General features: G+C 39.9%; 1 protein-coding gene across 3 annotated transcripts in view; it reads left to right on the top strand.

Moving 5' to 3' along the window:
* LOC113407193 (serine/arginine-rich splicing factor 11) overlaps window positions 1–27953 on the top strand; it is a 36527-nt gene that overhangs the window by 3653 nt on the left and 4921 nt on the right. For all 3 annotated transcript variants that reach the window (XM_026655340.1, XM_026655339.1, XM_026655338.1), the window contains exons 2-7: window positions 9701–9834; window positions 13820–13929; window positions 15444–15536; window positions 17785–17834; window positions 18805–18932; window positions 20107–20188. In XM_026655340.1, the coding sequence (XP_026511125.1) occupies window positions 9701–9834; window positions 13820–13929; window positions 15444–15536; window positions 17785–17834; window positions 18805–18932; window positions 20107–20188 (597 nt within the window). The remainder of the gene's footprint in view (window positions 1–9700; window positions 9835–13819; window positions 13930–15443; window positions 15537–17784; window positions 17835–18804; window positions 18933–20106; window positions 20189–27953) is intronic.

Below are 27953 nucleotides of genomic sequence, written 5' to 3'. Positions count from 1 at the left end.
GGGTTCTCGGGAAAAAAATCTCTAATGGCGGGTAGAGCTGTCCCTAGGGACCCCGGGCAGCACGGGGCCAGCAGCCTGGAGCCCCTAGACTTCCAAGAGCTAAGCAGATCAAAGCAATCATATCTATCACACTGAAGAGATTTAAACTTCAAGACTCTTTATAAAAAAGGGAGGTGGATATTTTTTGCTGTTTTTAAAATTAAATAGGGAGCTAGTATTGTTTTTAAAATTATTATGAAGAACAAGTTTAAGCTTTGTTGTAACGTGCGTTATTTGCCTGGACTACTCAAGATCTGAATGCTGGTGTAGGAGGAACTCTTTGAGTTGGCTTCTTAAATACCTTCATGCTGCTTCAAATCTGATACTCTTTTTGATGAAACATAGGAGCCTTGTCTTATAACAGGCCTATTCGAAATGATACAAGCTACGAAAGTGAGATCTTGGAAGAGTGTAATAAAAATACTGTAATGATAAATAATAGTTAATAATAAATAGTGTGTAATAAGCATGTTATAAAAACAAATTTTATATTTCTAAGATCACTGCTTTTATAATTTATACTCCGGTAAAGGAGAAAATCCCTGGAAATATTCATTTTTAGGAGGGGGTTCGCGAGACTTAACATTTTAGTAAAAGGGGTTCACAGGTTGTTAAAGTTTGGGAACCACTGTTCTAGAGTGATCTTTATGAGTGAGAGGATAAGTTTTTCTGTCTATGCAGTACAGCTTCTGCTGAGACATCATCAAGAATGCGTGTTTGTTGTGCTGTTGGCTTTTGTGACCTTCCCATTCTTCAGAAATTGGGTTCCGAACTCAGATTTATTTTGTGTAGATCTGGGACCAGTTAGAACAGTGTTGCTTAATCTTTTTGATATCAGGGACCAGCTTGCTGCCTTCCTCAGCTGTCAGGGAAATCTCAGGGACTGGCACCAGTCCATGGACTGGTCATTGAGAAACATAGGGTTAGAAGATAATAGTTTTTAATGTGAGTTGATGCATTTGATGTCTAACTTCTTAAAATTGCACCCTGATGAAGAATACTCTTGTAATGTATTTCTGTTAATTTCTTCTTGTCACACTAATCAGGATCTGTATATAATAGGTTCACTTCCTGCTTTGTGACAAATGTGCTTATAAATGGTATGAGCAAATACAGTAATTTATGCTTAAGGATAAAAGGGTTGTATTTTGCTTACCCAATTGATTGCCGTTTCAAAAACGTTCAGTAGTATAATTCAGAATTTAATTCACGGGTACCATAATTCACAGATACAAATACTGGTTTTTCCTTATTTCTCACCCAAATCTTAAGAGTTCTGTAGTAAGGTTTCATTACTGATTCAGGTTTCAGAGTGGTAGCCGTGTTAGTCTGTATCAGCAAAAACAACGAGGAGTCCTTGTGGCACCTTAGAGACTAACAAATTTATTTGGGCATAAGCTTTCATGGGCTAAAACCAAAATTACCGATTCAGTTATTTTAGTAAGATGTGCTAAGAATTGTCAATTTCATTCTATATTATGCTTGTCCAATAGACAAAGTACATTTTGTGGTATTAGTAGTAATTCACAGTGGGTCTCTCCTAGTCAACATAAACCATATTAAATGATAACAAATACATATCTTTGGTGAATAAAATTTGACTATGAAGTTTTCTAGTAATCTTATTTATATTTGTGTTTAGAAGTCAAATAAGTGTCATAACACCAATACAAAACTTTGAGAAAACTAGTCTATATCCAGTAGTAAGAAGAACAAACTGCAACAGCAATCCAGTTTATGACCTAGTGAGATTGCCTGCAGTTAATAAATATCTGTGAAAGTATGCTTCTTGTTTTTCAATTCAGGGATTTTAAAACTAGACTTCTAGTCAAGTACTAGGCTCATAGCAATGTTGTAGCTGCAGAAATAGCTGAAAAACCAGGATTCCATTGGGGAAAATATTCCCATTCTACCTATCCCCTCTCAGATTTAATATGCTGTATAGGGAATGCTAAGGCAATGTATTGTAGAGAGTATTTCTGACTGTACATAATTTTGGAATGAAAAGCTTGGGCTGACACTGAACCCTCTGCCTTTGATGGTTGTGGTAGGATATTCTTGAGCATGGTAGACTTTGGCATTTGTATTTACCGTAAATTGTTAAAGGAATCATACAGTGGTAAAAGCATTATAGTATTGTTAATATGCTGGTGTTGAACTCTGTCTCCTTTTCCCTGGAGTCTGACAGAGCTATTACCCTACTCTCCTGGTACTTGGAAGAACAGGGACATGGTTGAAAACTTAGCTGGCTTATATCACTGCTCTACAGCCAAAATGCTTCTGAAATGAATGCAGTCAAACTTTACTAATTCCGGATCACTGAGAATGAAAATGATGGTTAAAATTGTTGATTGGCTCTAGTTTTCAAGATATGCTATTGGGTCAGTATATAGGACCCTTGACTTGGGAGGATAAGTGAGTTATAAAGGGAAGGGATCTCAATTTAAACCAGAAATGACTAAAATACATCTTTGACTGGATCTATGAATAAATCGATGACTGGGTTTGGACAGTACTTGCTTTTTAGGCAAAACAATGAATGATGCAATCTGAAGCTGGTATTGCGTCATACATGATATGAATTGCATCATGTTATTCCTAGAAGTCATGGATGATGCAGTCATAACGAAGCTTACATCACTCTGCTGAACAAATTGCCCTATATCAGCTCTAGAAATCATACAGTGTCGTGCTCTCTTATTTGTCAGTGTTTGATTTTGCAAATGGACACATTTCTGTTTAGCCAAAGTGAGCAGAGATGCCTCGTACTTGCGTGAACAGTGCAGATAACTTCTGCTATGTTTGTGGTGAAGTGACTTTTGCATCACAAAAGCGCAGTATAACCACTATGGTTAAGAAAGCCTATCACCTTTATTTTGGCTGCAAAATTGGAGATCAGGACGAGGTGAGCCCCACACATATGCTGCAACACTTGTGCAACAAATCTTCTCCAGTGGTTGAACAGGAAAAGGAAATCTATGCCTTTTGCAGTGCCAATGATTTGGAGAGAGCCAAGAGATCATACCAGCAATTGTTACTTCTGCATGGTGCCTCCAGTTGGGAAAGGTGTGTCAAAGAAGAAAAAGTGGACGGTGCATTATCCAAACATTCCATCAGCTATACGCCCAGTACCCCACGGAGAAGGACTGCCGGTTCCTGATGCACCAGAATCATTCTCACTTGAGTCAGACGAGGAAGAGGATGAAACTTCTGGTCCTGAACCATCAATGTCACAGGACCCACATTTTCTCCCATCCTCCTCCTCTGAACCACACCTCATAACACAGGGTGAACTGAATGACCTTGTCAGGGATTTGGAACTACCCAAGAGTAAGGCAGAGCTGTTGGGCTCCAGACTACAGCAGTGGAATCTCCTGGCAGGTGATGTTAGGGTTTCCATGTTCCGTGACCGTCAAAAGGATCTTGTCCCATTCTTCTTCATGGAAGGTGATCTTGTAGCCTGCAACAGCATCGATGGTGTGATGGCAGCCCTCAACATGGTTCACGATCCAGATGAGTGGAGACTGTTCATTGATTCATCGAAGACGAGTATTAAAGCTGTTTTACTGCATAATGGCAATGTTTTGCCATCAATTCCAGTTGGTCATGCAGTCCATATGAAGGAAACCTATGACAACATGAAACAACTTTTGAGGTGCATAAACTATGACCAACATCAGTGGCAGCTTTGTGGCAATTTGAAGGTTGTTGCTCTCTTGCTTGGTCTGCAGACTGGATACACAAAGTACTGCTGTTTTCTCTGCGACTGGGATAGTCGTGCAAGAGAGTCCCACTACATCAAGAAAGATTGGCCACTCCGACAGTCATTGGAGCCTGGGAGGAAAAGTGTTCAGCATCCACCACTTGTTGAATCAAGGAAGATTTTGTTACCACCCTTACACATCAAGCTGGGTCTGATGAAGAACTTTGTCAAGGCCATTGACAAAACACAAGCAGCTTTCAAGTACCTCTGTGGAAAATTTCCAAGGTTAAGTGAAGCTAAGATAAAGGAAGGTGTCTTTGTTGGTCCTCAGATTCGTGAACTTCTTCGAGATGATGCATTTAACCATGCACTGCGTGGCAAGGAAAAGACAGCATGGAAAGGCTTCCAGTTAGTGGCAATAAATTTTCTCGGAAACAACAAGGCAGACAACTACAGGTTGTTGGTGGAAAACCTCCTCAAGGCATACAAGAGCCTTGGTTGCAACATGTCACTAAAGATACATTTTTTGCACTCTCATCTAGATTTTTTTTCCACTGAACTGCGGAGCAGTGAGCGACGAGCACGGCGAGCGATTTCACCAGGACATTGCAACAATGGAGAAACACTATCAGGGCAAATGGAGCCCCTCAATGCTTGCAGACTATTGCTGTACAGTGACAAGAGATGCTCCATTTAATGAATACAAGAGACAAGCCAAGAAGCGCCGAGTAGACATTGAATAGGACTAAACTATGTACATAATAGTTTTTTGCCTTTTGTTTCATAATAAATTTTATTTATATAACCCTTTTGTTGATTTTTAAAGTGTTACATAAACAGGACAGGTGAAATATTATCATGTAAAGCAACCATAAACATGTGAAAAGACCTAGGTTTACAATTTATGATTAAAACTCTACTATCTACACAGTATACATAGACATAAAATGTAAAAACTTAAATATCTTAAACAGTAGCCAATCAGTTGTTTTAATTGTCATATTTGAATTCAGCACATCAAAATACATAATAAATAGCACATTTTATCTCTGAAGCAGACGACTTCTCAAAAATGATAGACCAGTGTATTCGGCCCTAATAAGAAAAATGACATTGGTTGGCAGAGAGAAGTACTTTAAAAAAACTGTTTTTCCTGAACACTCTTAGGTATCAGTTGCCATGCATAATACCTCTAATTTCTAGCCTAGTTAATACTCCTCCCAAATGCAGATCTTGTCATATCTCAGTCACTTGTGGGCCAACACATACCACCCCTTTCAGATGGGGTAAACTAGCAAGAATCTTAGCAGTGTTTCATACTCTTCATAATCTGCTAATTCACTTTTGGGCAAAATACATGACCTACAAAGCCATAAATGGCCTGTCCTAGGCATCTTAGACCAACTACTTGGAGGGGAATACTTAGGCTAGATACCTCATGATGAAGCATGGAAAGAATTGGGGACAAAGCATTCTGTGTCAGGTCCTCACCTCTGAAATCTGATCCTGTCAGAACTACACCTTGCTACCTTCATGGTACAATAAGCCGTTATTATCTAATCTGTCCTTAATGGAATACGCTGAATAGCCACACTGTTTAATCTTTTTGAGGCAATTTGCTGCAAAGGGTCCTGCTTCTGAATTGTGGGCTGCTGGTTGGTTCTCTTTCAGCAGTTAAGTGTATTTAGATACTACAGTGATGGGCAAGAGGGATAGGGGAACTAAAATTGAGTTTGCAGTTAGAATAGCTACATGGCATGTACAACATATTTTCCTAGTGGAACAATTATAACTTCAGTGAAAAACACCGTTGTCAAAAGGCTCATATCACATTGAAATAAATCTATATTCACCTTACCAATAAAAAGCACTTATTGAGGATGATCTTCTGTACCAAACTTCAGTTTTTTGCACTATTGAGTGTAGATCCATTTTAAAGTTTTAGAGGGAAATATATATACTTTTCACTCTAATTTTAAGCATTACTGTTTACCCAAATATAAAAAAAAAAAAAAAAAAGTACCTTGAGGCAGTGACCAAGCTGGGAAAATTTTAGCTTCATTAGATGAGTTTCAGAAATCTGTGTGACTGAACATGGATTTGAAATTAACCGTTGGCTGCTACTCATCTAATAATTTACTAAAATTTAGTTAAATTACCATGAGCTATCCAGTCATTGCGGTGTATTAAAGCTTTAGTGTTTGTATTGCCTGTGTGATGTCAAACCTTTACAAATATATGGAATCAAACTATTGATATGAATCAGGTAAAATGAGTAGGTTGATGAGATATATTTGTGTAAACAGATTCTGGCTCCATACAAGAATCCTTTTCGGAAAAGGGTTAAAAAAAATAATGGTGGAGTTTTGGTTAAAATGTAACACGTTTGAGTCTTTATGACAATGGCATTCTACATTTTCTTGCAGCAGGAATTATTGGCTTTTTTATACAGTTCTACCAATTCTATTTAAACTAAGCAGCATCAGTTTTGTAACTTATTTAAGTCATTGGGTTTGAATAAGGATTCAGTGGTATTGAGAATTACAGAATTTACATTTGGAATAGTAGTAGGTACAGTTCTTATGATTTTTCAGCTTAGTAAGTTCCTGGTCAAAATTGAGTGCACCAAAAAGGTAAATGCTGCTGCTGAAAGTGCCAGAACCACTTCTTGGCAAAACCAGGGTGACAATAGCAGACACTACTGAAGAAATGACGGGGGGGTATTGCAGAGCCGCTAATGTGACCTGTTTAAAAGAGGAATGCGGTCAAAAGCAACCCTGGAATGGCTTTGTCTTAAAACCTACTGAATTGTGATTGTATTATTGCTTGTTAGATTCTGTCAAGGTTATTTATGCCTCAGGTAGTTAAGGCCAAGCTACATAGGCAAACCAAGATCTAAGAGAAATATTAAGCGAAGACGTTAATACTGTTAAAATATGAAAGTCTAAGTACTGTTCAGTCTTTTTGGTTGCTATTCTAGTCCTTTCATGTACGTAAGGATATGAAGCCTGATGTAGCAGAGTCTCAGTTCTTAAAGGTTAGACTTTGCTTTGTTAGATTGGATCGTGCATTCAAGATGATTTCAGTTGGTGAGACAAAAATGAAGTAAGATAAGAAGTAGTAATTTAAATCACTGATTTTAATCTCAGTTTACATCATCAAGCAGGAAACCTTTATTTAAATCTATTTTAATCTTGTTTCGTATTTGTACTTCTTTTCCAAAAGAGAAGTTGATTCTCATTGGCTAGTAACCATTACATGTTGGTTTGAGCATTGGCCTGCTAAACCCAGGGTTATGAGTTCAATCCTTGAGGGGGCCAATTAGGGATCTGGGGCAAAAATTGGGGATTGGTCCTGCTTTGAGTAGGGGGTTGGACTAGATGACCTCCTGAGGTCCCTTCCAACCCTGATATTCTCTGATTCTATGTTCGCTGCAACTAAATTTAGCCTTTATTCTAAATTTGGTGCTTCTCTTTGCTAACCAGAAGGATAGCTGTATACGCATTCATTTAAGCAGTGGTATACCTTAACATACATGTATTCGGATTCTTAACTTTTATTTTATGATGTTAGAAAATGGTGAATGATGCATTACTTATTTACTAGACTGACATTTTACCTGTGGTTTGTCAAGATCTATTTGGAAAAATGCACAAAAAACGCATTCTAAATTTTTTTAATTAGTTAAATAAAACTAGCTTAAATGTGCTGGATACATAAGAAAAAAGTTTATCACAACATGTTTTGCATTTAAAACTAACTGATTTATTAAACAAAGGAAGTGTTGTCTCTAGTTAGTAAATCAAACTGATTTCTTTCTGGTCACCGTGTCCTTCAAGATTGTAGTACTAAAAGGTTTCATTCTCTCGCACTTAGTTTTTATTCATAGATGGAAGGGGAAAACAAGCTGTCCTGCTTTTTCGACTCACAATCAGTTTCTTAGCTTTAAATGAACTAGTCATTGAACTGAACTAGTTGAATGAACTGAAATGAAGAAAATAGTCTCTCTGCACCTGCAGAAGAGGCTACTGCTGTTAGAAGCTGGGTTTAGCACTTCAACAAATTCTGGTTCCCAGTGCTTAGCAAGTGACTTGCACCAGTGCAGTGATTTGACTTTGAAAGATACTGCTTATTTTTTTTATTTAATTTAAATGATTTTAACATTATAGTAAATGAAGGCCTTGACATAAGTTATCATAATTTTAAATAGGTTTATTTTAAAAAATAAACCTATATTTAAATAAAGAAATCAGATATTTAAAAAAAATTAATCAGTTTTTAGCCAAACTGTTTTGAAAACATAAAATCCAAATTATGAACCCTTTATAGATGAATTCAAACACCTTGAGTTGCACTAGGATACTAATTAGAAGCCAGTAATCTATTGTGGACAGGTAAAACATGCTCCATGTTTGCAGGTATCTGAATGAAGACAACCGTCATTTGCTAGACTATTTTCCAGCCACAGTGTTTCTACTGCTCAGAACTGCGAGATATTTTTAATTTGTGGGGGGTTGTGTCCTCAACTTTGATAGGGGTCTTACCTCATCTGCCATGCAAGTGTGGTTGCTGCCTCAGACTCCCTCACTGGCTGGGTAGTTTATTCCTCTGTGTAAATGAAAAACTCCACTCCTACCAGGGTAAATGAAAAAACAAATTCCAAACCTTTACACATGCTCTTGGGGCCATCAGCTTCAAGGTGTCCATACAACCTTCAACTCTTCCCCCCCTGTCACTGAGGAATGGAAAAGATCTTCCCATTCTCTGCCAGAAATTCCAGGGTTCTTCACCCTCCCTAGGATCCCGCAACAAACAGTTTTACATGGTGCCCATGTGGATTTCCCTTGGGTAGTCAGCTCTACCAACAGTTGCTGCAGCTGAACTGTGGCATAGACATGGACCTGGATCTGCCCTATAAGGAACATTCTAGTCTCCTTCAAGTTCACCACATAAGAGTTCAAAAACTCTTGATGGTGCGATTGGTGAGATTTAAAACCCATTGCCTGCCACCTTAATTTCTTGACTTTCTGTTTGATCTATTTCAGGTTCTGTGTTATTGCAAATTCTAATGATAGCTAAATGAAGATGCTATTTTAATCATTACCCTGTGCTTAATATAACTTCAAAAAATATTAATATTCAAATTTTGGACCAAAAGCAGAGCGGTATAGAAATTGCTATGTTTGGAATTTCTGTGGGGGCATATACCTTCTTTCTGTATTTTTCCCGAGGAAATCTCTCCCCACCATCACCACCCTTTCACATCTTAATAATATATATATATATAGAGAGAGAGAGAGAGACATACCTATCTCATAGAACTGGAAGGGACCTTGAAAGGTCATCAAGTCCAGTCCCCTGCCTTCACTAGCAGGACCAAGTACTGTCCCTGACAGGTGTGTGTGTGTGTTTTTTTGTTTGTTTGTTTTCCCCCCCAGATCCCTAAATGGCCCCCTCAAAGATTGATCTCACAACCCTGGGTTTAGCAGGCCAATGCTCAAACCACTGAGCTATCCCTCTCCCTTACCCACTGGATCACTCTCCTGAATCATACTTATCAGTTTATCAGATAACTGGCTAATTTAGAGATGATTGTGTGTGGTAGAATTAGCATTTATTTATCTGTTGTAAATGGGGGAATAAAAGTAATTTCCTGTCCTGTAGTTAGATCTCTGGTGATCCAGCAAAGCAACTTCATTCAGTATCATTTCATTCTTATGTACCTGTTATTAACAATGATGATTGATAAGGAAAGTTTAATAGTAAGAACTGGTACAAAATTGAAACCACACTGCACCACTTTTTTTAAATGTTGTGCTTTATATTCAAATATATAGTCTTTAGACTTAATACAGTGAACAGATTGCAAATGTTTAAGTGTTTTTAATGAATTTGTCTGATTTTTTTTTTTTTTTGGTTAACCTTGTATCTAATACTTTTTTTTTGTTTTTGTTTTAGTGATTCTCCTTTGCCTGTTTCATCACGGGTCTGTTTTGTAAAGTTCCATGATCCTGACTCAGCAGTTGTGGCCCAGCATCTGACAAACACTGTGTTCGTTGACAGAGCGTTGATAGTCGTACCATATGCAGAAGGTTTGTGAATTGTTTAATCACCTATGAAGCCATCATAAAATGGCAGTCTACCCCAGTATAGTTCAGTAGAGTGAGGTTTAGTAACCTGTAAAATATCTAAGATATTAATGTTTTGAAACCCTTGGTACGCTGTCATTAGGTCTTTCATTAAAGCAAATTTTTGTTTTTTATTGACACACAATGAAAGCTGGAAGTTTTCTTGTTAATCTTTTATATAAGAAAATCTTACGTTTAAGGTGTGAATATTTTTAAGCAGAATTATATGAAAATTATGCTTTTAATTCATCAGAGTTCCTAAGACATGTTTCTAACCAGACTTAAAAATGCTGACTTGTATGCATAAGAAACATTGCCTTAAAGATGAATTATTCAGGATATGTATTTTTATATAATCTCCTCATGCAAGTTTTTTCTCCCTCTTTGCGAGTGAATGGGGGAGTGGATTAGCAGTTATTTTGCAATGTCCTTGCTACTTCATTTAGTTGACAACTTCTCTGAAAAAAAAACATTCACCCTCCTTGTAAATTCCAGTATACCAAGGGTTTGAATAATTATGCTTTAAGATGAAAGTGAGATCTTCCAAGAGGTGCCAAATGGGCACTGGGTATTAGATTTTTATTCCAAGTTTTCTTGTTCAGGCTTGCTATATTTTATAGAATTTCACTGAATAATAAACTCTTCTCTCTGTTATTTGTGTGTGTGATTTTTGTAGTGGAGAAGGCAAATGCAAAGCCCTTCCAGATGACTGAAACACAGTGGGTCCTCTGCAGCTACAGGGGATTCTAGACATTAACTAAAGGCCAGCAAGCACTCAAGTCCCCAAGTGTTTTCCTGGTGTAACCACTTGTTAACTACATTTTCTCTTCTTTTTTTTTTACATTTTAGGGTGTTACAGTAATTTGAAAGACAGTGAGCAGGTTTTTTGGAACTTGTTTTAAAACAATATACTGAGAAGACCACACTTCTTACAGAAGTCTCATTAAACTTTACTAGGCTTTAGAAGCAATTTATTTCAAATATACTGATTATTGGTTTACTCTTAAATTTTTTACTTAAAATCCTTTTGAAATAGAGTAAAATCTCTGTGGATTAAGTCCTATTACAGTATCAAATTTAAGATAAGGCCAATGTTGTTCAGACTTTTGACAAGGCAATTTAATTCTATCAGCTGTCTTCCAGGGCTGGTGAGCAGTCAGAGGTTCTTGTTAAAAGAAAAATTTTAAAAGAAATTAAACATTTAAGACTTAATTACTTTAAAATTTGTAGCATGATCTGTAATTGAGTCATTTTTCAGAATACAGAATACTTTCTAAGTAGTTGCTTTTGTTTACACTAATCTGTGTAAAAAAGTGTATCTTAAGGAATTTCTTCCTTATTCTTATTTATACATTATTAAAGCATGCTATAATAACAGTATCTCTGTCAATAGCATCTAAATATTTCATAGGCCCTTGTTTAAGAACTTTAAACTCAACATTTGAATTACAATGGGTAATGTGACTCTTTGTCAGTATGACTGACCGATTTGCTTGATGGTGGATAAACTTGGCATTTAGAGAAATCTGCCCAATAGTTTCAGTTCAGAATGTGCTAAAGATGATATGTTACAAGTTAAACAAATACTAGCATTTTAGTTGGCCTATTTTGAACAAGGAGTTTCTTGTGGGATGAGCAGCATCTTGTGTGTAGTTCTGGAGATTCAGAATTCTGGACATGATATGGCATATCACAGTACAGCCTGCTATTTTCAAGTTAAATTTAAGTCCTTTATTTTTGTAATAAAATGTTTGGTTTTATACTTGAAATACAGTTTTCTCTTAATATTTATCAGTAGGACCCCAATTCAACAAGGTACTTAAGCACAGTACAGGAAGGTACTTGAAATCAGCAAGACTACTCACGTGCTTAAAGCTAGGCACGTGCTTAAGTAGTCTGCTGAACTGGAGCCCAATACTTTATACTTTCTATTGTGATATTCTGTATTAATGTTGTTCATCACTAAAGTAAATGTTAATATCACAATCGCAGTCCAGTTTTAGCTTTTACTGACATTTTTGGTGTTGGCTGTTGCTTTGTGTGTTAGACCTATACACAAAGTCTACGGTAAGGCATAGTATTAATTTTATTTTCACTGTGATATTCCTAGATTTGCAAGGAATGGTAATATTAAAGATGGTTGGGGGGTTATTTAGGTTCTTTGGTTAATGTTTGTTTCTTTTGTCTGTTTCTTTTTCTTTCATTTCTACACATTCAAGCAGTATTTCTTGGTTCTAACAAAGCAGCAGTAAAAAAAAACTTTGCCGCATGAAAATTAACTGGTGAGGGGCCTCATTGCTTTTTTTTTTTTTTAATTTTAGTTTTATTTTTTTTTAAATATTTAAAAAAAAAAAAAAAAAAAAAAAAAAATATATATAATTTTTGAGAATCAGATGCATGACTTTTTTTTTAATGGATGCAGATCTTCTATGAGGAGTCTCAAGATAAGTCAGAGGAGTTGTATTTAGATGCCAGAAATGTTGTATTTGCACTAATTTGAAATATGTGTAGATATAATTTATAATATCCTCTGAGACATAATTTTGCATGCAAAATTACCCCTAATCTCTATAGGTATGTTAATATATTGATGCATTAATGCCCTATATCTAAATGACCTTTTCCCCCCCTCTCCCTCCATAACTTTTGGTATCTAAATTGATGACCGCTCAATGACACAAGCAAGATAACAGTGCTGTGTATTATACATTTGTTTATATTATCGGCACTTCTCAGTATAGGTGGAAGGAACCATTACCTTTATTTAACAGTGGTTTTTCTTTTTTGTTGTTGTGTTTTACAGTTCTTTTCCCTGGTTCAGCCTGAACTATATACCAGGCCCTGCTGAAAATACCACCCAACAGTTTTCTTCTGCAGCTTATCCAGTTTCTCTTAAGTGCCCTGTACATATTGTATGTTTTATGATGAGATGCAGTTTCTCAATATGTATTACATAAACACTACTGGTATTTGCAAATATATAGTAAAATTGTATTATTGAACTCTCGTTTTGGGGGCTTGGGCACATTAACAGATTAATCCATCTGTATAGGGCTTTTGCTGTTGGATAGAATAAAAATTATCTACATACATATTTGTTTCGTAGTAGGACCCTTAATAAGATTGTTCTGTGTGCAGAATAGGCAGTAAAATCAGCCACACTTCTCTTAGTTGGCTACAAGAGTTTGGGCCAGAAGTTTTTTCTGAAATGGCAATATGTAGCAGCATTCTTGGTACAGTAAGCGTGGCACATAATGGAACATACGCATTTTACTGGACAGGTAAGGAATGTGCCACAATATATTGTATATACACACAGAGCGTGTATTTGGAGATCTGCAGACACTTTCATATTCATTTGATGAGTCAGCAAAAGCCCTACGCTTTATTCAACAAAATATTTCCTTACCTTCTCTTAATTTTTTACAAAATTTGTATGGTAGGTGTAAAAAATCATAGTGAACTGTACCATATTATTAACCCCTAAATCAAACTTTTTTTGTCTTGTGTATCTTGATTTTTCTGTGTGCTTTATAGTGAAGCAGCCGACACGAGTCGTTGTTCATAAAACAGCTTTTGAAAGTTGAGAGCACACCCCTGGAGAACCGACTGTGCTTGCTTACGTTTGGTTCATGACTTAAAAATCGAGTACAGGTGATGAAATCTTGGCAGTGTTAACAAAAAAGTAGTGTGTATTGTGCTATTTTTTACGCTAGAAACTTAACCATTTGTAGAGAAAAAGGAACAGTCAAATTTTCACACATTGAAGTTTCATTCTGACATAAAATTTAATGATAAATATTAATAGAAATCAAGCTTTATATTTTAGCCAACATAAGTACTTTCAACAAACTCAGGTGGTGTATCAGGGAGACATTTTCTGGGTGTATTTGTGTGTTTTCTGACCTTGAGAGAGAATATATTCTAATGCAAGGCTGTTTCTCTGCAGGAATTATTCCTGATGAGACTAAGGCTTTATCTCTTTTGGCACCAGCTAATGCTGTGGCAGGTCTGCTGCCTGGAGGTGGTCTCCTGCCTACTCCCAACCCACTTTCTCAGGTAAGTTTTCATTTGCTTGGAGTGAAAGAAATACTGTACATATTTTGCTAGACCTTCATTTACTATATTAATGCACTTGGGCAAATGGGCTTGGATGGCAAGAAGAGATTTGACACTGTATTGATCATTGTAGTGATTTAGTTAAACACTGTAACCACACTGCAAATCAGTCATGTGCCATGATGAACTGTATGGTATAACAGTGGCAGGTTGTTAGTGGGGAGACTGGGTTTTTACAAGCATGCTCAGAAATTTAATTAGTGCTTCTGGTAGCCTCTATAATTTCTTTAATGACTCCTAACCACAGGAAAGAAGAGTTTGGGATTAAATTATTCAGAAGATTTTATCTTATTCCGTTGGGGCAAGTTCTCAGTTCTATCTCTTTATATTAAAAGCATTAAATAACTTGGTCCAAAACTGGCTTTAAATACAGTTATTGTTTGAAGGGTTAGTTTCTCTTAAAATGGTTTGTGTACATTCTTGAAAATGTGTATATTATACACAGATCCTTAACTTTAATTGTGCCAATCTGAAATGCGCTTTACTTTGGAATTTATTTAATAGATTTTCTTGTATGATTATTTAGGCTTTCTCAGAAACTATAATGGCTGGTATGGATTTTCAAAAGCATCTAAAGGAGTTAGGTGCCTGGCTTCCATTGACTTTCAGTGGGAGTTGGGTATATAACTTCAGTAGGCATGTTTCAGAATTCCATTATTGTTTTCATAGAATCTGTTTGAGTATTCCTTGTATGCCTTTAAAGGGGGAGGGAAGGTAGGTACATACTTACTGTGAAAATCTGTATTCGGTCATAATTGCTCACTTCAGTGAGAATGCGGGGGAGGGGTTGTGTATTTTTAAAACTGCCTTTTACTTTGGCTAGCATTGCAGACCCACTGCAACTAAATTAGTGAGATGGATTCTGTTCCTTCCTTTGCAGCATCTGCAGTTGTTTACTAAATTCTAATGGCTTACATCTGATCAGTCAGTTTGCACGGCTATTTCTGAAGGTATAATATCACCTTCAGAACCTTTTATTAGGCATGATGAATGGGACGGAAAGAATCCTGGTAGTTTGTAGTCTGGCTGTTAAAATTGCCTTTTTAATTGTAATCTGAGCATATTTGTTATAGAAAGTGAGGCAATAAACACAGAACCATACAGTGATATTTTTAGTCACTTTTTTTGGAAAAGACTGTCCTTTTAAGTTGTTTGTGTGGAATATAGTGGGAAAGTCTTTTGGGTTGGTTGTTTGCCTCCCACTTCCTTGGGCCGGGGGTGGATGGGAGGGAATCTTCCTCACCCCCCTAGAATTCCTGTAGTATAAACTTCTATGTGCTTCGGTTTGCAAATACACAAATAAGAGAGGTGAAGTGCTCTTACTGGCATTTTTGCTAAAGGGTATATTAATGTACATGATTGCTAGATTGGGTTTAAATTAGGATGTGATGTGGTAGTGTTAAAGGGATTGTACTGTGCCAATGCCTGTTTTTTAATTATCATCTGTGTTATAGATTGGTGCTGTTCCTTTAGCTGCTTTGGGAGCTCCTGCTCTTGATCCTGCCCTAGCTGCTCTTGGGCTTCCTGGAGCAAACTTAAACTCTCAGGTATATAAGTGACTTTTTATTCTTTTCCCATCTCTGGCAGACTTTTAGACTGTGATCAGTAGATTGTGATCCACCAGTATATTAATTGACCGATTGAAGGTCCAGGACTTGCTATATTTATTCCTGAACCAGTACTAAAAAAAAATACTGCTATAGCAAGGGGCCAACATTTGGCATAGTTTTAAGGTCCAATAATTTGTAGAAATTAATCCCATCTTTCATATGATATAGTGCATTTGTTTATGGGCCTAGCAGTTTGATAATATACCTTAAAAATCCTTTTGCAATCTTGCTTCTTTTCTAATTTAATCCTGACACTTGAGATAATGTATACTAAAGAATTACTGTCTCTAAAACCCAGTGGTTGATTCCAACTGAAAACTTGGAACACCAGCGTTCAAGTGGTATAAGACTCCTGGGGGAATTCGGTGCCAAAAAATTAAAAAATCTGCACAAAATATTTTAAAATTCTGCAAATTTGATTTGTCAAAACACTTTATAATAATGCCATTTTCAGTTATTTTGGTAATTTATTTCAAAATATCTGTCAGCAAGTATGTCTGTAACAATAAAGAGAGACACAAATTCCCCCAGGAGTAGAAGGTTAAAGAAACTACTATGACAACCTAATTCCTGTTTCTTTGCCCCCCCCCTGCCCTCCGCCAATGCACCCAAACCTCCTCCCTCCCAGAGCCCAGCAGCGCCCCCCCAGCCCAGACATCCACCCCCCGCCCTCCTAGAGCCCGGGGATCCAGAGGAAGAAACAGCCTGAAACTGAGTCTCAGGCTTCTGTGGAGTTTCCTGCGCTCTGCCCTCTCCTTCCCTCAGGGCATGCGGGGAGCTGCAGCTGCCAGGAACCCTCTAGCTCTCTCACCTTCCCCTCGGCCTTGTTTCCTATGTGCAAGGTGGGCTCCGCTGGGTTCAGCGGCCCTTAGTGGTGGCCAGCTACACTACAGCCCATTTCTGTGGGGGAAAAGAAATTCTGCGTGCACAACATTAATTTCTGCCAAATTCTGCATTGCGCAGTGGCACAGAATTCCCCCCCGCAGTAAGGTCATATATACAACTCTATCAGATTTTGAGAGATCAGATGCTAAAATCATATGTAAAATATAGTTTGAAAAAAGCATTGAGTTGATAGACCACTACAAACCATGTTCAGTGCTAAACATCCCAAGCAAAGATTAAAGACAGCTTTTTAAATCCATAGACTTGGAGAGATTATTTCTATTTTAATTTTTTTTATAATACACCGTAGGATTTCTTAGACACTGTTGTCTTAAATCAGAGTGAAACAGTTAAAATAATATTCTATTAGTACCTGAACCACTTAAGTAATGGTCATCATGCAGACTCCACGTTTCTTGGCCATTATAGCAAGTGTCCTTTTAATGCAGCATAAGAAACAGACCGTTTGGACAAGCTTCGCTTATGCATTGGCTGGGCACTTTGTCTTGTAACTAAAATAAGCAATTTAACATAAAAAATTTAAACAATTTAACTAGATACTGGAAAAATATTTCACTTTTAAGTAGCTGTCCTTTCTGGCCGCTTAGCAGGTTGATTACAACACAAGTTGGATAGTTCTGCAAGTGGCCACCTACGAACTAGTGAGTTATTATGGAGATTTGCTGGCTGTTAATACACCATTTGTGCTATCAAGTGATAGTAGGTAGCAAGTGGCCTTATGTACAGGTTTGACTGTAGTATCTTCTGGATATTCTTAAGTAAGAGCAGGAAAGTTTAAATTTATGGGTGGGTTAGAGAAAATCTATAGGAAAAAAGACACTTTGTTAGTGCTCCTGCTTGGAGGATTGTGAGTATTGTACTGCAAATGTAAAAACAGGCACGCTGAATGGACAGGTGGGTGGGCGAGCCCTCTGCCTAAGACAATTAGGAGATAAATTGTAAACGCTACGAATGGTCAACAAAGAAAGTGCCTTATTCCTTTTCTGGAAAGATGCTATTGACTGGCATATATTGAAAGGAGAGCATTTAGATTCACACGCTCTTGACTGAAAAACAGTTCACCTTCTGGGATGGGGCAGTCAACAGATTTCACAAAAACAAGGATTAAAAACAATGCAGGCACTTTGGCTGATTAACCCTTTAGTATTTCTCAACTGTAAGCACTTTGTGCTCTTGTTTTTAGCTACAATCCATGTGCATTCAGGCATGGTGGTTAACCTGTTAATGTGTTAAAGCAAATTTCATGCTTTTCAACATGTTTTAAAATGTCTCTTCACAGTCTCTTGCGGCAGATCAGCTACTAAAGCTTATGAGCACAGTGGATCCAAAGTAAGTGCAAGTGATAGCTTTCAGTACTTAGATTTATATTGGCGTGCACTTAATCTTGAGGGTAATGTCTCATGTCACTCAATACTGACCCATTTCCCACACCTGGCCAAATAAAGACTGGAGGAAACTGGCTTCCTGTGGAAACCACGTGAGGGGAGGGGGGAAAGATGGTTCACCCTAGCACTAGGCATCAAAGACTATTTCTCTCCTAATTTGGTAGCGAGAGGAATTCAGGTTTTTCATTACTCCATGCCCTTTATGTAAAGAAACTTGTGGTGCAGTCACTTTAATCCTTTTAAAACATTAGCTATGAGCAAGTCTGTTAGTGTCTAAGTTGACTTCTAAAAACAAGAAGTTAAAACGGAATCCTGTGTTCTAGAGGTCAAATCAATCTGAATTAGTTTACTTTTTCCTCTAAGGATTTACCCTTTCAGCTGATCAGAATAAAAATTTCTGCCTCTTCAAAAATATTTGAGAGGTAACATTGGCAACCGGTATCTATACAAGACAATAAATGGACCCCTTACTACTTGTGGGCTGGATAGTGGTACACTGGGCCAAGGGAATAAGAGGATGTAAGGTGTCCCATGTTCTGGTACCCTGTATCACCGCTTCCAGCACAGAGCAGCTTTGTGGAGCTTGCTACATGTGATGTCCATCCATCCTCTCTCCATTTCTTCCCTGCCCACCCCTGTGAGTAGGGGAAGGAGCAATGTAGTTACACCAGCATATGCTTCATCGGGTAATCGAACCAGTACACATGACTCCCCCAAGCAGTGGCGAGACCAGGAGGGAGTTTGACTCAGAGCTGCAATCTCCTTCTTGGGCTAATCCAAGAGGAGTTCACCAATGCTTGCCCCTTACTTCTGGGCAAGTTGCAGTCTGCCCAGTCTAGGCCAGTATTTTTTTAAAAAGTCAATTTTTTTGAATCTGAAATTTCATTTTCACTTCACTTAATGGCTTGTTCCAGGTTGAACCATGTAGCTGCAGGTCTTGTCTCACCAAGTCTGAAATCGGATACCTCCAGTAAAGAAATAGAGGAAGCTATGAAAAGAGTAAGAGAAGCACAATCACTGATTTCTGCAGCCATAGAGCCAGGTAATTGAACTACTTTTTAAATATTTGGTTAAACACAATTTTTGGCAATATAGCCACTAAAAAGGGCTTATACGCTGTAAAACATAGTTTTCATACTTCCTTATTTCATTAATGGGTTAATTTTTAATTGCAAAGTGTCTCTCTCACTGCAGAAGATCCTTCAAAGTGGCTGAATGATTCTCCTGGAGCTCAGACAAACCACACAATTATTATTCTCTGTTATGTAAATGCTGGAAGAGTGCTCTGGAGAATGAATTAGTGAATGAGACACATCATTTGCATTTGATTGAAGATGATGAAATGCCTAAATCGCCCCCAGAATGAATTCTAGAAAAATTGCTATAGCCACTTCTGCTTCAAGTTTTTTATTGAAAATATCAGGTGGTCTGATCACTTGGTTGTCAGTAAAGTGTGCTATTCTCAGTGATTACTAGTGTTTATGTGACCAGATTAGGAAGTAGCAAAAAAAGGAGAGGAAGCCATTTGTCATAATTTGGGATAAAAATTCTGTTTCGGGGAGAATTGGGTCAATTCATTTTCAAATTCTAAATTGACACACAATAAACCTGAAATGTGACCTGCAAAGGTGAAAGAATGTGGTCGTGCCCTTTTTTTTCTTTTGTTGCTTTACGATGGGTTAAAGAAGTCTGAATGCTTTAAATGTATTTTGGGAGAGAAGGGAACTTGAGAGAAGCTCCGTTGATCAGAAATGTTAACTCTAGTCATCTTGATTTCTGTTCTAGGACTCTCTTTTAAGGATCCAAAGCAGTGAGTTGGGTTTCTCAGCCCTTAAGTGAAGGGGTGGGAATGCGGAAACTTTAACATAACAAGTTTTTCTTCCCACAGCTAAATGCTTGAGTTGAGCAGATGTGAACAAAAGTTTTCACTAGTATGAATAAAAATCACTTCCCCTCTAAATCAAGTTGTATGATATATCATAGTCTACTAGTTCTCCATAGCATCTTCCAAGAACACGCTAGACCAGACTTGAATTTCTGATATTTCAAACAAAACAAACAAAAACACCACCACCAAAAAACAACTTTTCAGGCTTTCTTTTGCTTCTTTATGATGTCTGAAGAGGGTGCAGACACACTTACTTCCTTTTATGGGTCTCCTTAAAGATAGATACCACTTTTGCCCTTGTACTAATGTTTCCCCTTCTTAATTTCAGATAAAAAAGATGAAAAACGAAGGCATTCAAGATCACGATCACGATCAAGAAGGCGGAGAACTCCTTCTACTTCTAGGCACAGGTTAGATTTCTCACTCCATAAATATTAACAGAAATAAGTGCCTTACATAGTTCCTTCAAAAATCTGTTTAAAATGTTAAGCTTGGCAATGCCAGCTGTTAGGTATAAATAGAGAAAAAAGCAAATCTTCTTAGTGGAGTTAAGTTGACCACCAGGACCAGGACAGAGTATGAAAGTGGGTGAAGCCCTGTTCATGTAGAGAGCTTGGGAACATGGATTGGAAAGTGACATTGTAGTACAGACAGTCCTGTACTTTACAGCACCAAGAGTTGCACTGGCAACTTGCTCGTAGCCTTAGGAGTGTCTACTGAAACATTTTTTTTTCTCACCCTGTGTGGTGGGGCAGATGCCCCACACCATCAGAAAAAGGGTTAAGGAGAGCCTGTGGTCTCATCTAGCCCCACCCTGCTATACCTTTAGCCAGTGCCAAGCCTGGAGAGGGAATAAAAGGAGAGAACCTAGCTCAGTTGCGGGCTGGTTGGTCAGGAAGGAGGGGGAGAGCTCAACCTGAAGGGAGCTTTGCCTGCAGAGCTGTAGCAGGACAGGCCTGCTAGATGGAGCAGTCGCTGGAGAGGAGCATTTAGACCCCAGGAGCGAGCAGCACACAAGTAAGATGACTGTGGGAGATAAGCCTGAAGGGAAGGATGGGGTGTCCACTGGATGTCTGGGGGATGTCCAGTATTGAGTTGGGCTTTCTTTTTGTTTGGGCACTTTTGGCGTCTGAGTGCTTTCCTTACCCCCCTGCGCCCCAAGGGGTATAAGACAGAAAGGACAATTAGCTGGTGGGCTGGAGCCCTGCGACAGTGGACATGGGGTGGAGACTTCCTCCCCCCTCCCCGCCCCTCTCCTAAGACCTATGGCTGTGTTATGGTGCCTAGAAGGTCCCCAGGAGGGTGCTGCTCTCGCCATGCTATATGGAATTGATGAAGAATGCAGGCAACGACCTTCTTTCTGTGGAAGGGAGCTGGTCAAACCTTAAAAAAGGAGGGACCCTAAACAAATGCCACCAGCCCCCATAGCTGGATGCATATGGATTAGCTGCTGAAGTGAATGGCTGAGCAGAATGCTCAACAGCAACTCTTCCAGCAAATGGCCAACCAGCAGGAGAAGTTAATCCTGCGATTTTAGCAGCCCAACAGCAGCAGCTGGTACAACAATTGGTCACCATAATACAGCCAGCCACTACAGTGATACCAGCAAGCCTAGACCCAGTGGCAGACCCTGTTCCTGTCAGGAACAAAGATAGGGCCTAATAGTGACACCAAAGCGTTCCTCAAAATCTTTGAACAGGTAGTCACAGCAGCTCGTTGACCCCTTGAACAGCAGGCAGATTTGCTTGCCCTGTACTTAAATTGGAGAGTGCAAATGGCTTACATACTTTAGACCTTTTTACTGCCTGAGCTTATGCACATGTCAGAGTGGCCATCCACAATGCTCCTGATGTCTCAGAAGAGATGTTCTGACGTTTCCTGGAGGAGTAGTATCCTCTGAGAGCAGGGCTCCCTCCAGTTGCCCCAAAGCTATGAGATTTGTGTTGGAGATGGCTCAGACCTGAGATGAAGACATGAGCCCAGGTGGTAGAGATAATTTTACCCACAGTTCACCCAGATACTCCCCCTCTCCACTCCCTCCCCCGAGGGAAAAGACTGGATCCTACAGCATCAACCTGAGGCAATGACTGACACCCTTTGCCTCATGAAGTATTATCTGACAACCAAGATCCCCATGATGATGATCTGCTACAGGCCTGCTGGAGCCAAGGGACGAGCACAGGCAAATGAGAGAGCTGGCCACAGAGGCTGACGTCTTGCAGGGGTTCCACCTTGCTGACCCCTCACCAGGACTCATGAGGTGAGGTCCTGTGTGTTGCAGGGACCTTGGATAGCCTGGACCAAAGGTCTGGAGCTGTTGACCTGGGTCCCAGTTCAAGAAATCACTAGCCTGCCTGGCCTTAAGAAGGGAACCACCATGGAAACTCAAGTAGGGGGACGCCACTAAGAGGGGACTTTTCAGGGATCCCGGGTGGCGCTGATCATCGCAACAAAGCCCAAAACGTTTGCGTTTTGGTATGGCTGTCCTGGGCATTGGTCCCAAGATTGCAGCTTTGGCATATCTGGATAGTGGGAGCCCATGCTTGAAGATCAAAGCCTTATGAAGTTGATCACCCCCATAAGGGTGAATGGGACAGAAGTGGTGAGTCTTCTGGACTCAGCATATTCTCAATCCTGATGTTGAGCTTGGTGGTCCCAAATCCTGGGGAACTCTCCTTCTACAATATGTACACAGGGACATGAAACCGTGCCCTCATGTCCAAGTTAATCTTAATTGTGGGGGAGCATAATGATTGGCCCATCCCTTGCCTGTCCAGTTATTAATGGCTGAGATTGGGAATATTTCAGGGATCTGATGAAGGAATCTTTGGGACCTTTTTCTGAGCAACAAGTCTCCCCAATTCCACACACCCCAGTCAATCTGGTGTGGGAGATGTTCCTGCTCCTAGAGAAGAGACTTCCACCCAAATTGGCAACAGCCAAACAAAGCAAGGCCCAATATGATTCCAACTTGGAGACCCTTCCTTCCCCCGAGTTTGAGAGCATAACAAAATTTTCAATCTCATTGAAGAGCGGAAAGCTGATGACATGCTGAGCTGACCCTATACCCAAGTGATAGTTGTCAGTGAGGAATTGGTGGAACCTTGACAAGATGAAGCTTTCCTCATTTTGAGAGAAGGCCAACCACCTATTTCACCTTGAGAGACTACCAGACCAAGGAAATCAGAACCCAGCTTCTGGTGCCCAGATCCTACCAGAGGGAGGTCATACGGCTGGCCCACACCAGACCCTTCATGGGCACCATGGGATGGAAAAAACACTGGCTCAAATTCTAGCCTGTTTTTTGCTTGCAGTGTATATGGACTTCCCCAACTTTTGTGCTTCCTGTGCCAGCTCACAGCACTCTGGACAGTGGTTCCCCTGCCACTCATGAGCATACCCTTTGAATGTATTGGAATGAACGTAGTTGGCCCCGGTAAGTGCGCTGCAAGCTACCAGTAAATTCTGGTGCTTGTAGACTGTGCCACCTGGTATCCTGAACCCCATACTTGTGTGCTCCATGAATGCTAGAGTAGCTGCTTCTGAACTTTTGAAGATCTTTGCCTGGGTTTGGGTTCCATGGGAAATTATAATGGACTTGAGTACAAGCCTCATTGCCCAGACAATGAAGCAAGTATGTCAGTTGTGAAAATGAAGACTCTCTGAATGTCTATCCACTGTCCCCACAGAGATGGGCTAATGGAACACTTTAACAGGTTGCTAAAGAATATGCTGAGAAGGTTCGTAGCTATGGATATCTGCCTCTGGGACCATGTGAAGTGCCACAATCTTCCACCGGCTTCCCAACATTTGAACTATTATGTGGGAGACCAGCATGAGGGATTCTGCATCTCACTCAGAAAATGTGGGGAGAACAGTCACCTCAAGCTGACATTGTGGTACAGTGTGTCCTTAGCCTTCAGGAGAAGCCTGAAGTTCTAGGCTCATTTGCCAGCAAGAACCTCCTAGGTGCCCAGATCAAGCAGGAAGCATCTAGTCATAAAGGGATCCACCTCCAGGTGTTGTTTCCAGTGTGGAATCAAAGCTGCTGTCAGGGGCCTTATGAGGTGATACAACAAGTGGAGCCTGTGAATTTCAAAATCCAGCAACCAGACAGACACAAATTCACAGTTTACCCCATGAATCTTTTAAAGCTATGGAAAGCCTTGTTCATAGCCCCCTACCCGCTGGAGACCAAATTAGTCCCACAAGCCACTGCAGTCTTGAGGGCTGGGATGATCAAAATCAGGAGTAATGACAATCCAGAACAGGGTCCAGCCCCACCAGTTGATCACTGCCTTCTACTCCACTGTTTTTTCTATGCAGCCCAGATAAACTCATCTGATCGCCCATCACATCCAGACTGAACAAGAATACTGAGTCCAAGAAAGTCCACAACCCCATACCCATGTGTTGACTAATTCTTGATTGTCTAGATGAGGTGGAGTACATTACCCTCATGCCTGAGACCTGGTTTAAAAACAGCCTTGCTTCCTCTTTTGGCTTCTTTTCAATTCTGGATTTGCTTTTTGGATTCCATGAGCCCCCAGCCACGTTCAGAAGGTTAATGGACCAGGTCCTCCAGCTCCATAACATGCTGCTGCATACCTTGATGACATTGTAATCTGTAGTCAGACTTGTGAAGACCATCTGAAACATGTAACTGCTGTGCTCCTGTCCCTGATGGTGGCTGGCCTCACTGCAAACCCTACTAAATGCCATCTGGCAAAAATGAGATGATCTACATCCAGTACACACTGGGGAAGGGCAAGGTGAAACCCTTGTGGATAAGGTCCAGGCCCTACAGACATGCCTCTCACCAACCTCAAAGAAACAGGTACACTGTTTCCTAAGACTGGCATGATACCACCAACAGTTTATTACTGGCTTCTTGGCCATTGCAGCCTCCCTCATGGATCTCATTAAAACCAATAGCCCGAAGAAATTCCAGTGAACCAACATTTGTGAAAAGGCCTTTCAAACCCATGGGGCTCACCTCTTCTGGGAGCCTGTTTTGTATAGCTGCAACTTCACCAGGAAATTCCCACTACAGAGCAACACCTCTGATGTGGGACTCGAGGCTATCTTATCCCAGTTGATGGAATATGAAGAACACCTCCATCCTCTACCTTAGTTGGAAATTATTCCCAATGGAGAGAGCCTATTCCATAATCAAGAAAGAGATGTAGTCCGTGAAGTGGACCATGGACTTGCTGTTATGCTACCTTCTTGGCAATAATTTCACTTTAGTTAGCAACCATGCCCCGCTACATTGGCTCCACGCCATGAAAGACACCCAGCCCCAAATTATGAGATAGTATCTATCTCTCAAGCCCTTCTCCTTCCACATCCAGCACATCACCCAAATTCTGATTGTTTTTCTTGGGAGAGGGGAGAGCTGGTGGGGGAGGTACCCAAAAGGGTATCGGGGTGTGTGAGGTGGGATGGGATAGAAAGGCCCACACCAGCAGAGAGAGTTAAGGAGAGCCTATGGGCTCAGCTAGCTCCCCTTGCACTATATCTGCACCCAGTGCCAAGCCTGGAGGAGGAATAAAAGGACAGAGCCTGGCTGTTGAGAGCTGGCTGGTCAGCAAGAAGGATGGAGCTCTGCCTCTCAGCCTGAAGAGCTGTGGAAGGACAGGTCTGCTAGCTGGAGGAGCATTTAACCTCAGAAACAGGCAATGCATGAGTAAGAGACTGGGAGACAGGCCTGAAGGGAAGGGCAGGGTGCCCCACTGGAAGACTGGGGGATGGCCCACAATTGACCTGGGTTTGCTTTTTGATTTGGAACTGTTTTGGGCCTCAGTGCCCCTCCACCTGCTCCTCCCCCCACCCCCAGTGGGATAAGACTGAAGGGACAATTAATTTGTGGGCCAGAACCCTACTACAGTGTCACCAGAAGGGGGGACTCATTTCTCTGCCTGGGAGACCCAACTTAGGTCACTTGAAAGGTCCCCATGGGGGTGCTGCTCCTGCCACGCTATTACATGATGTTTATAATCTAATTCCAAGTTATTTTACCTCCTGTCAATGCAACTTAAAAATTGATTGCATTAATCTTCCCCAATCCCAAACCCTTCCCTGTTCATTGCTGTCAACAAATAACCTATTCTATCGTTTGGCCAATCTTGATGTTTTTACTCATCCTACCACTGCGTCCTCTATACTGCAAAGTAATGTCAATTTGTACTTCTTTAAATCTGTCCTTTCATTTTTCATCCTTAGTTGTATAATCCATGCTCTGGTAATCACATATCTAGATTTCTGCAGCGTTCTCTTTAAGGTTGACCATGTTTTCAAAATCAGACACACACAAATTATATGTGCTGGTGCCACTGCTGCCAGCTTCTGATTCAACAATGACACATACATATTTGATACTGTCTCACATAATGGTCTCATAAATAAACTAGGGAAATGCAACCTAGAAGCTACTATAAGGTGGGTGCAAAACTGGTTGAAAAACCGTTCCCAGAGAGTAGTTATCAGTGGTTCACAGTCATTGTTGGATGGGCATAACAAGTGGGGCCCACAGGGATCAGTTCTGGGTCTGGTTCTGTTCAATATCTTCATCAGTGATTTAGATAATGGCATAGAGAGTACATTTATAAAGTTTGGGGACGATACCAAGCTGGGAGGGGCTGCAAGTGCTTTGGAGGCTAGGATTAAAATTCAAAATGATCTGGACAAACTGGAGAAATGGTCTGAAGTAAATAGGATGAAATTCAATGAGTACAAATGCAAAGTACTCCATTTAGGAAGGAACAATCAGTTGCACACATACAAAATGGGAAATGACTGCCTAGGAAGGAGTACTGTGGAAAGCGATGCTCTGGGGGTCATAGTGGACTATAAGCTAAATATGAGTGAACAGTGTAACTGTTGCAAAAAAAAAAAAAAGCAAACATCATTCTGCGATGTATTAGCAGGAGTGTTGTAATCAAGAAATGAGAAGTAATTCTTCCACTCTACTCTGTGCTGATTAGGCCTCAACTGAAGAATTTTTGTCGAGTTCTGGGCACCACATTTCAGGTAGAATGTGGACAAATTGCAGAAAGTCCAGAGAAGAGCAACAAAAATGATTAAAGGTCTAGAAAACATGACCTATGAGGAAAGATTGAAAAAAATGGGTTTGTTTAGTCTGGAAAAGAGAAGACTGAGAAGGGACATAACAGTTTTCAAGTATATAAAAGGTTGTTACAAGGAGGAGGGAGAAAAATTGTTCTTAACCTCTGAGGATAGGACAAGAAGCAATGGGCTTAAATTGCAGCAAGGGAGGTTTAGATTGGACATTAGGAAAAACTTCCTAACTGTCAGGGTATTTAAGCGCCAGAATAAATTGCCAGGGAGGTTGTGGAATCTCCATCATTAGAGATTTTTTTAAGAGCAGGTTAGACAGGTCAGGAATGGCTTAGATAATACTTAGTTCTGCCATGAGTGCAGGGGACTGGACTAGATTCTATGATCTCAAAGTGGATATTTTCAGAAACATTCACTTTTAGTTTAAAAAAAAAAATTAATATATACACTCATTTGACTCTGTCTTCACTCCAGAAACACTGTTTCTTATACTGAATGCATATTCCACTGGGCTGTTTGCTCCTGGTAAACAGCAAATTTTACTCCATATACTAGTGGCTTAAACACTTCGGGGGTTTTTTAGGATGTTTTGACTGATTAAATGGAAAACCAGGATATTTTAGGTGTTCCAATACAATGTCTCTGGCCTCTCAGTTCTTACCACAGTTAGGTCATGCTAATTATGTCCCTCCAGTCTTCATACTACTCAGCTGGGTCCCCTAAATCTTCTACATCAAGTTTCAGCTTGTTCCCACCTTCAGATCTGCAGTGTTCCACTGCTGCTTGCATCTCTGATCTGCCTACCAACATACTTTACCCAATATTTTTTCCCCTCGCTCTCATCACCATGCCTTCTATGCTGCTCCTACAGCTGATCAGTATGTGGCATGCATTCACTTTCTCCATTTCAAATAATTCCTCGCCACCCTATCAGTTTTCTTCTGCCACCATAAGTGTGTACTCGCATACCGAAATAGATAATGTTGCATAGCTGATAGGTTTCCATCACTCATTCATCATCTGTACTTTGTGGCACTTGCTTTTCTGTTGTGGCCTTTCTGGGCATGACTTTATGGGGTCCATCTTCTTTATTTT

The sequence above is a fragment of the Terrapene carolina genome, unplaced genomic scaffold (genome assembly GCF_002925995.2).
Source record: "Terrapene carolina triunguis isolate 2854851 unplaced genomic scaffold, T_m_triunguis-2.0 Scaffold210, whole genome shotgun sequence".
NCBI classification, from domain to species: domain Eukaryota; kingdom Metazoa; phylum Chordata; order Testudines; family Emydidae; genus Terrapene; species Terrapene triunguis.
The sequence above is the reverse complement of the archived record's forward strand: the minus strand, read 5'-3'. Positions and strand labels throughout refer to the sequence as shown.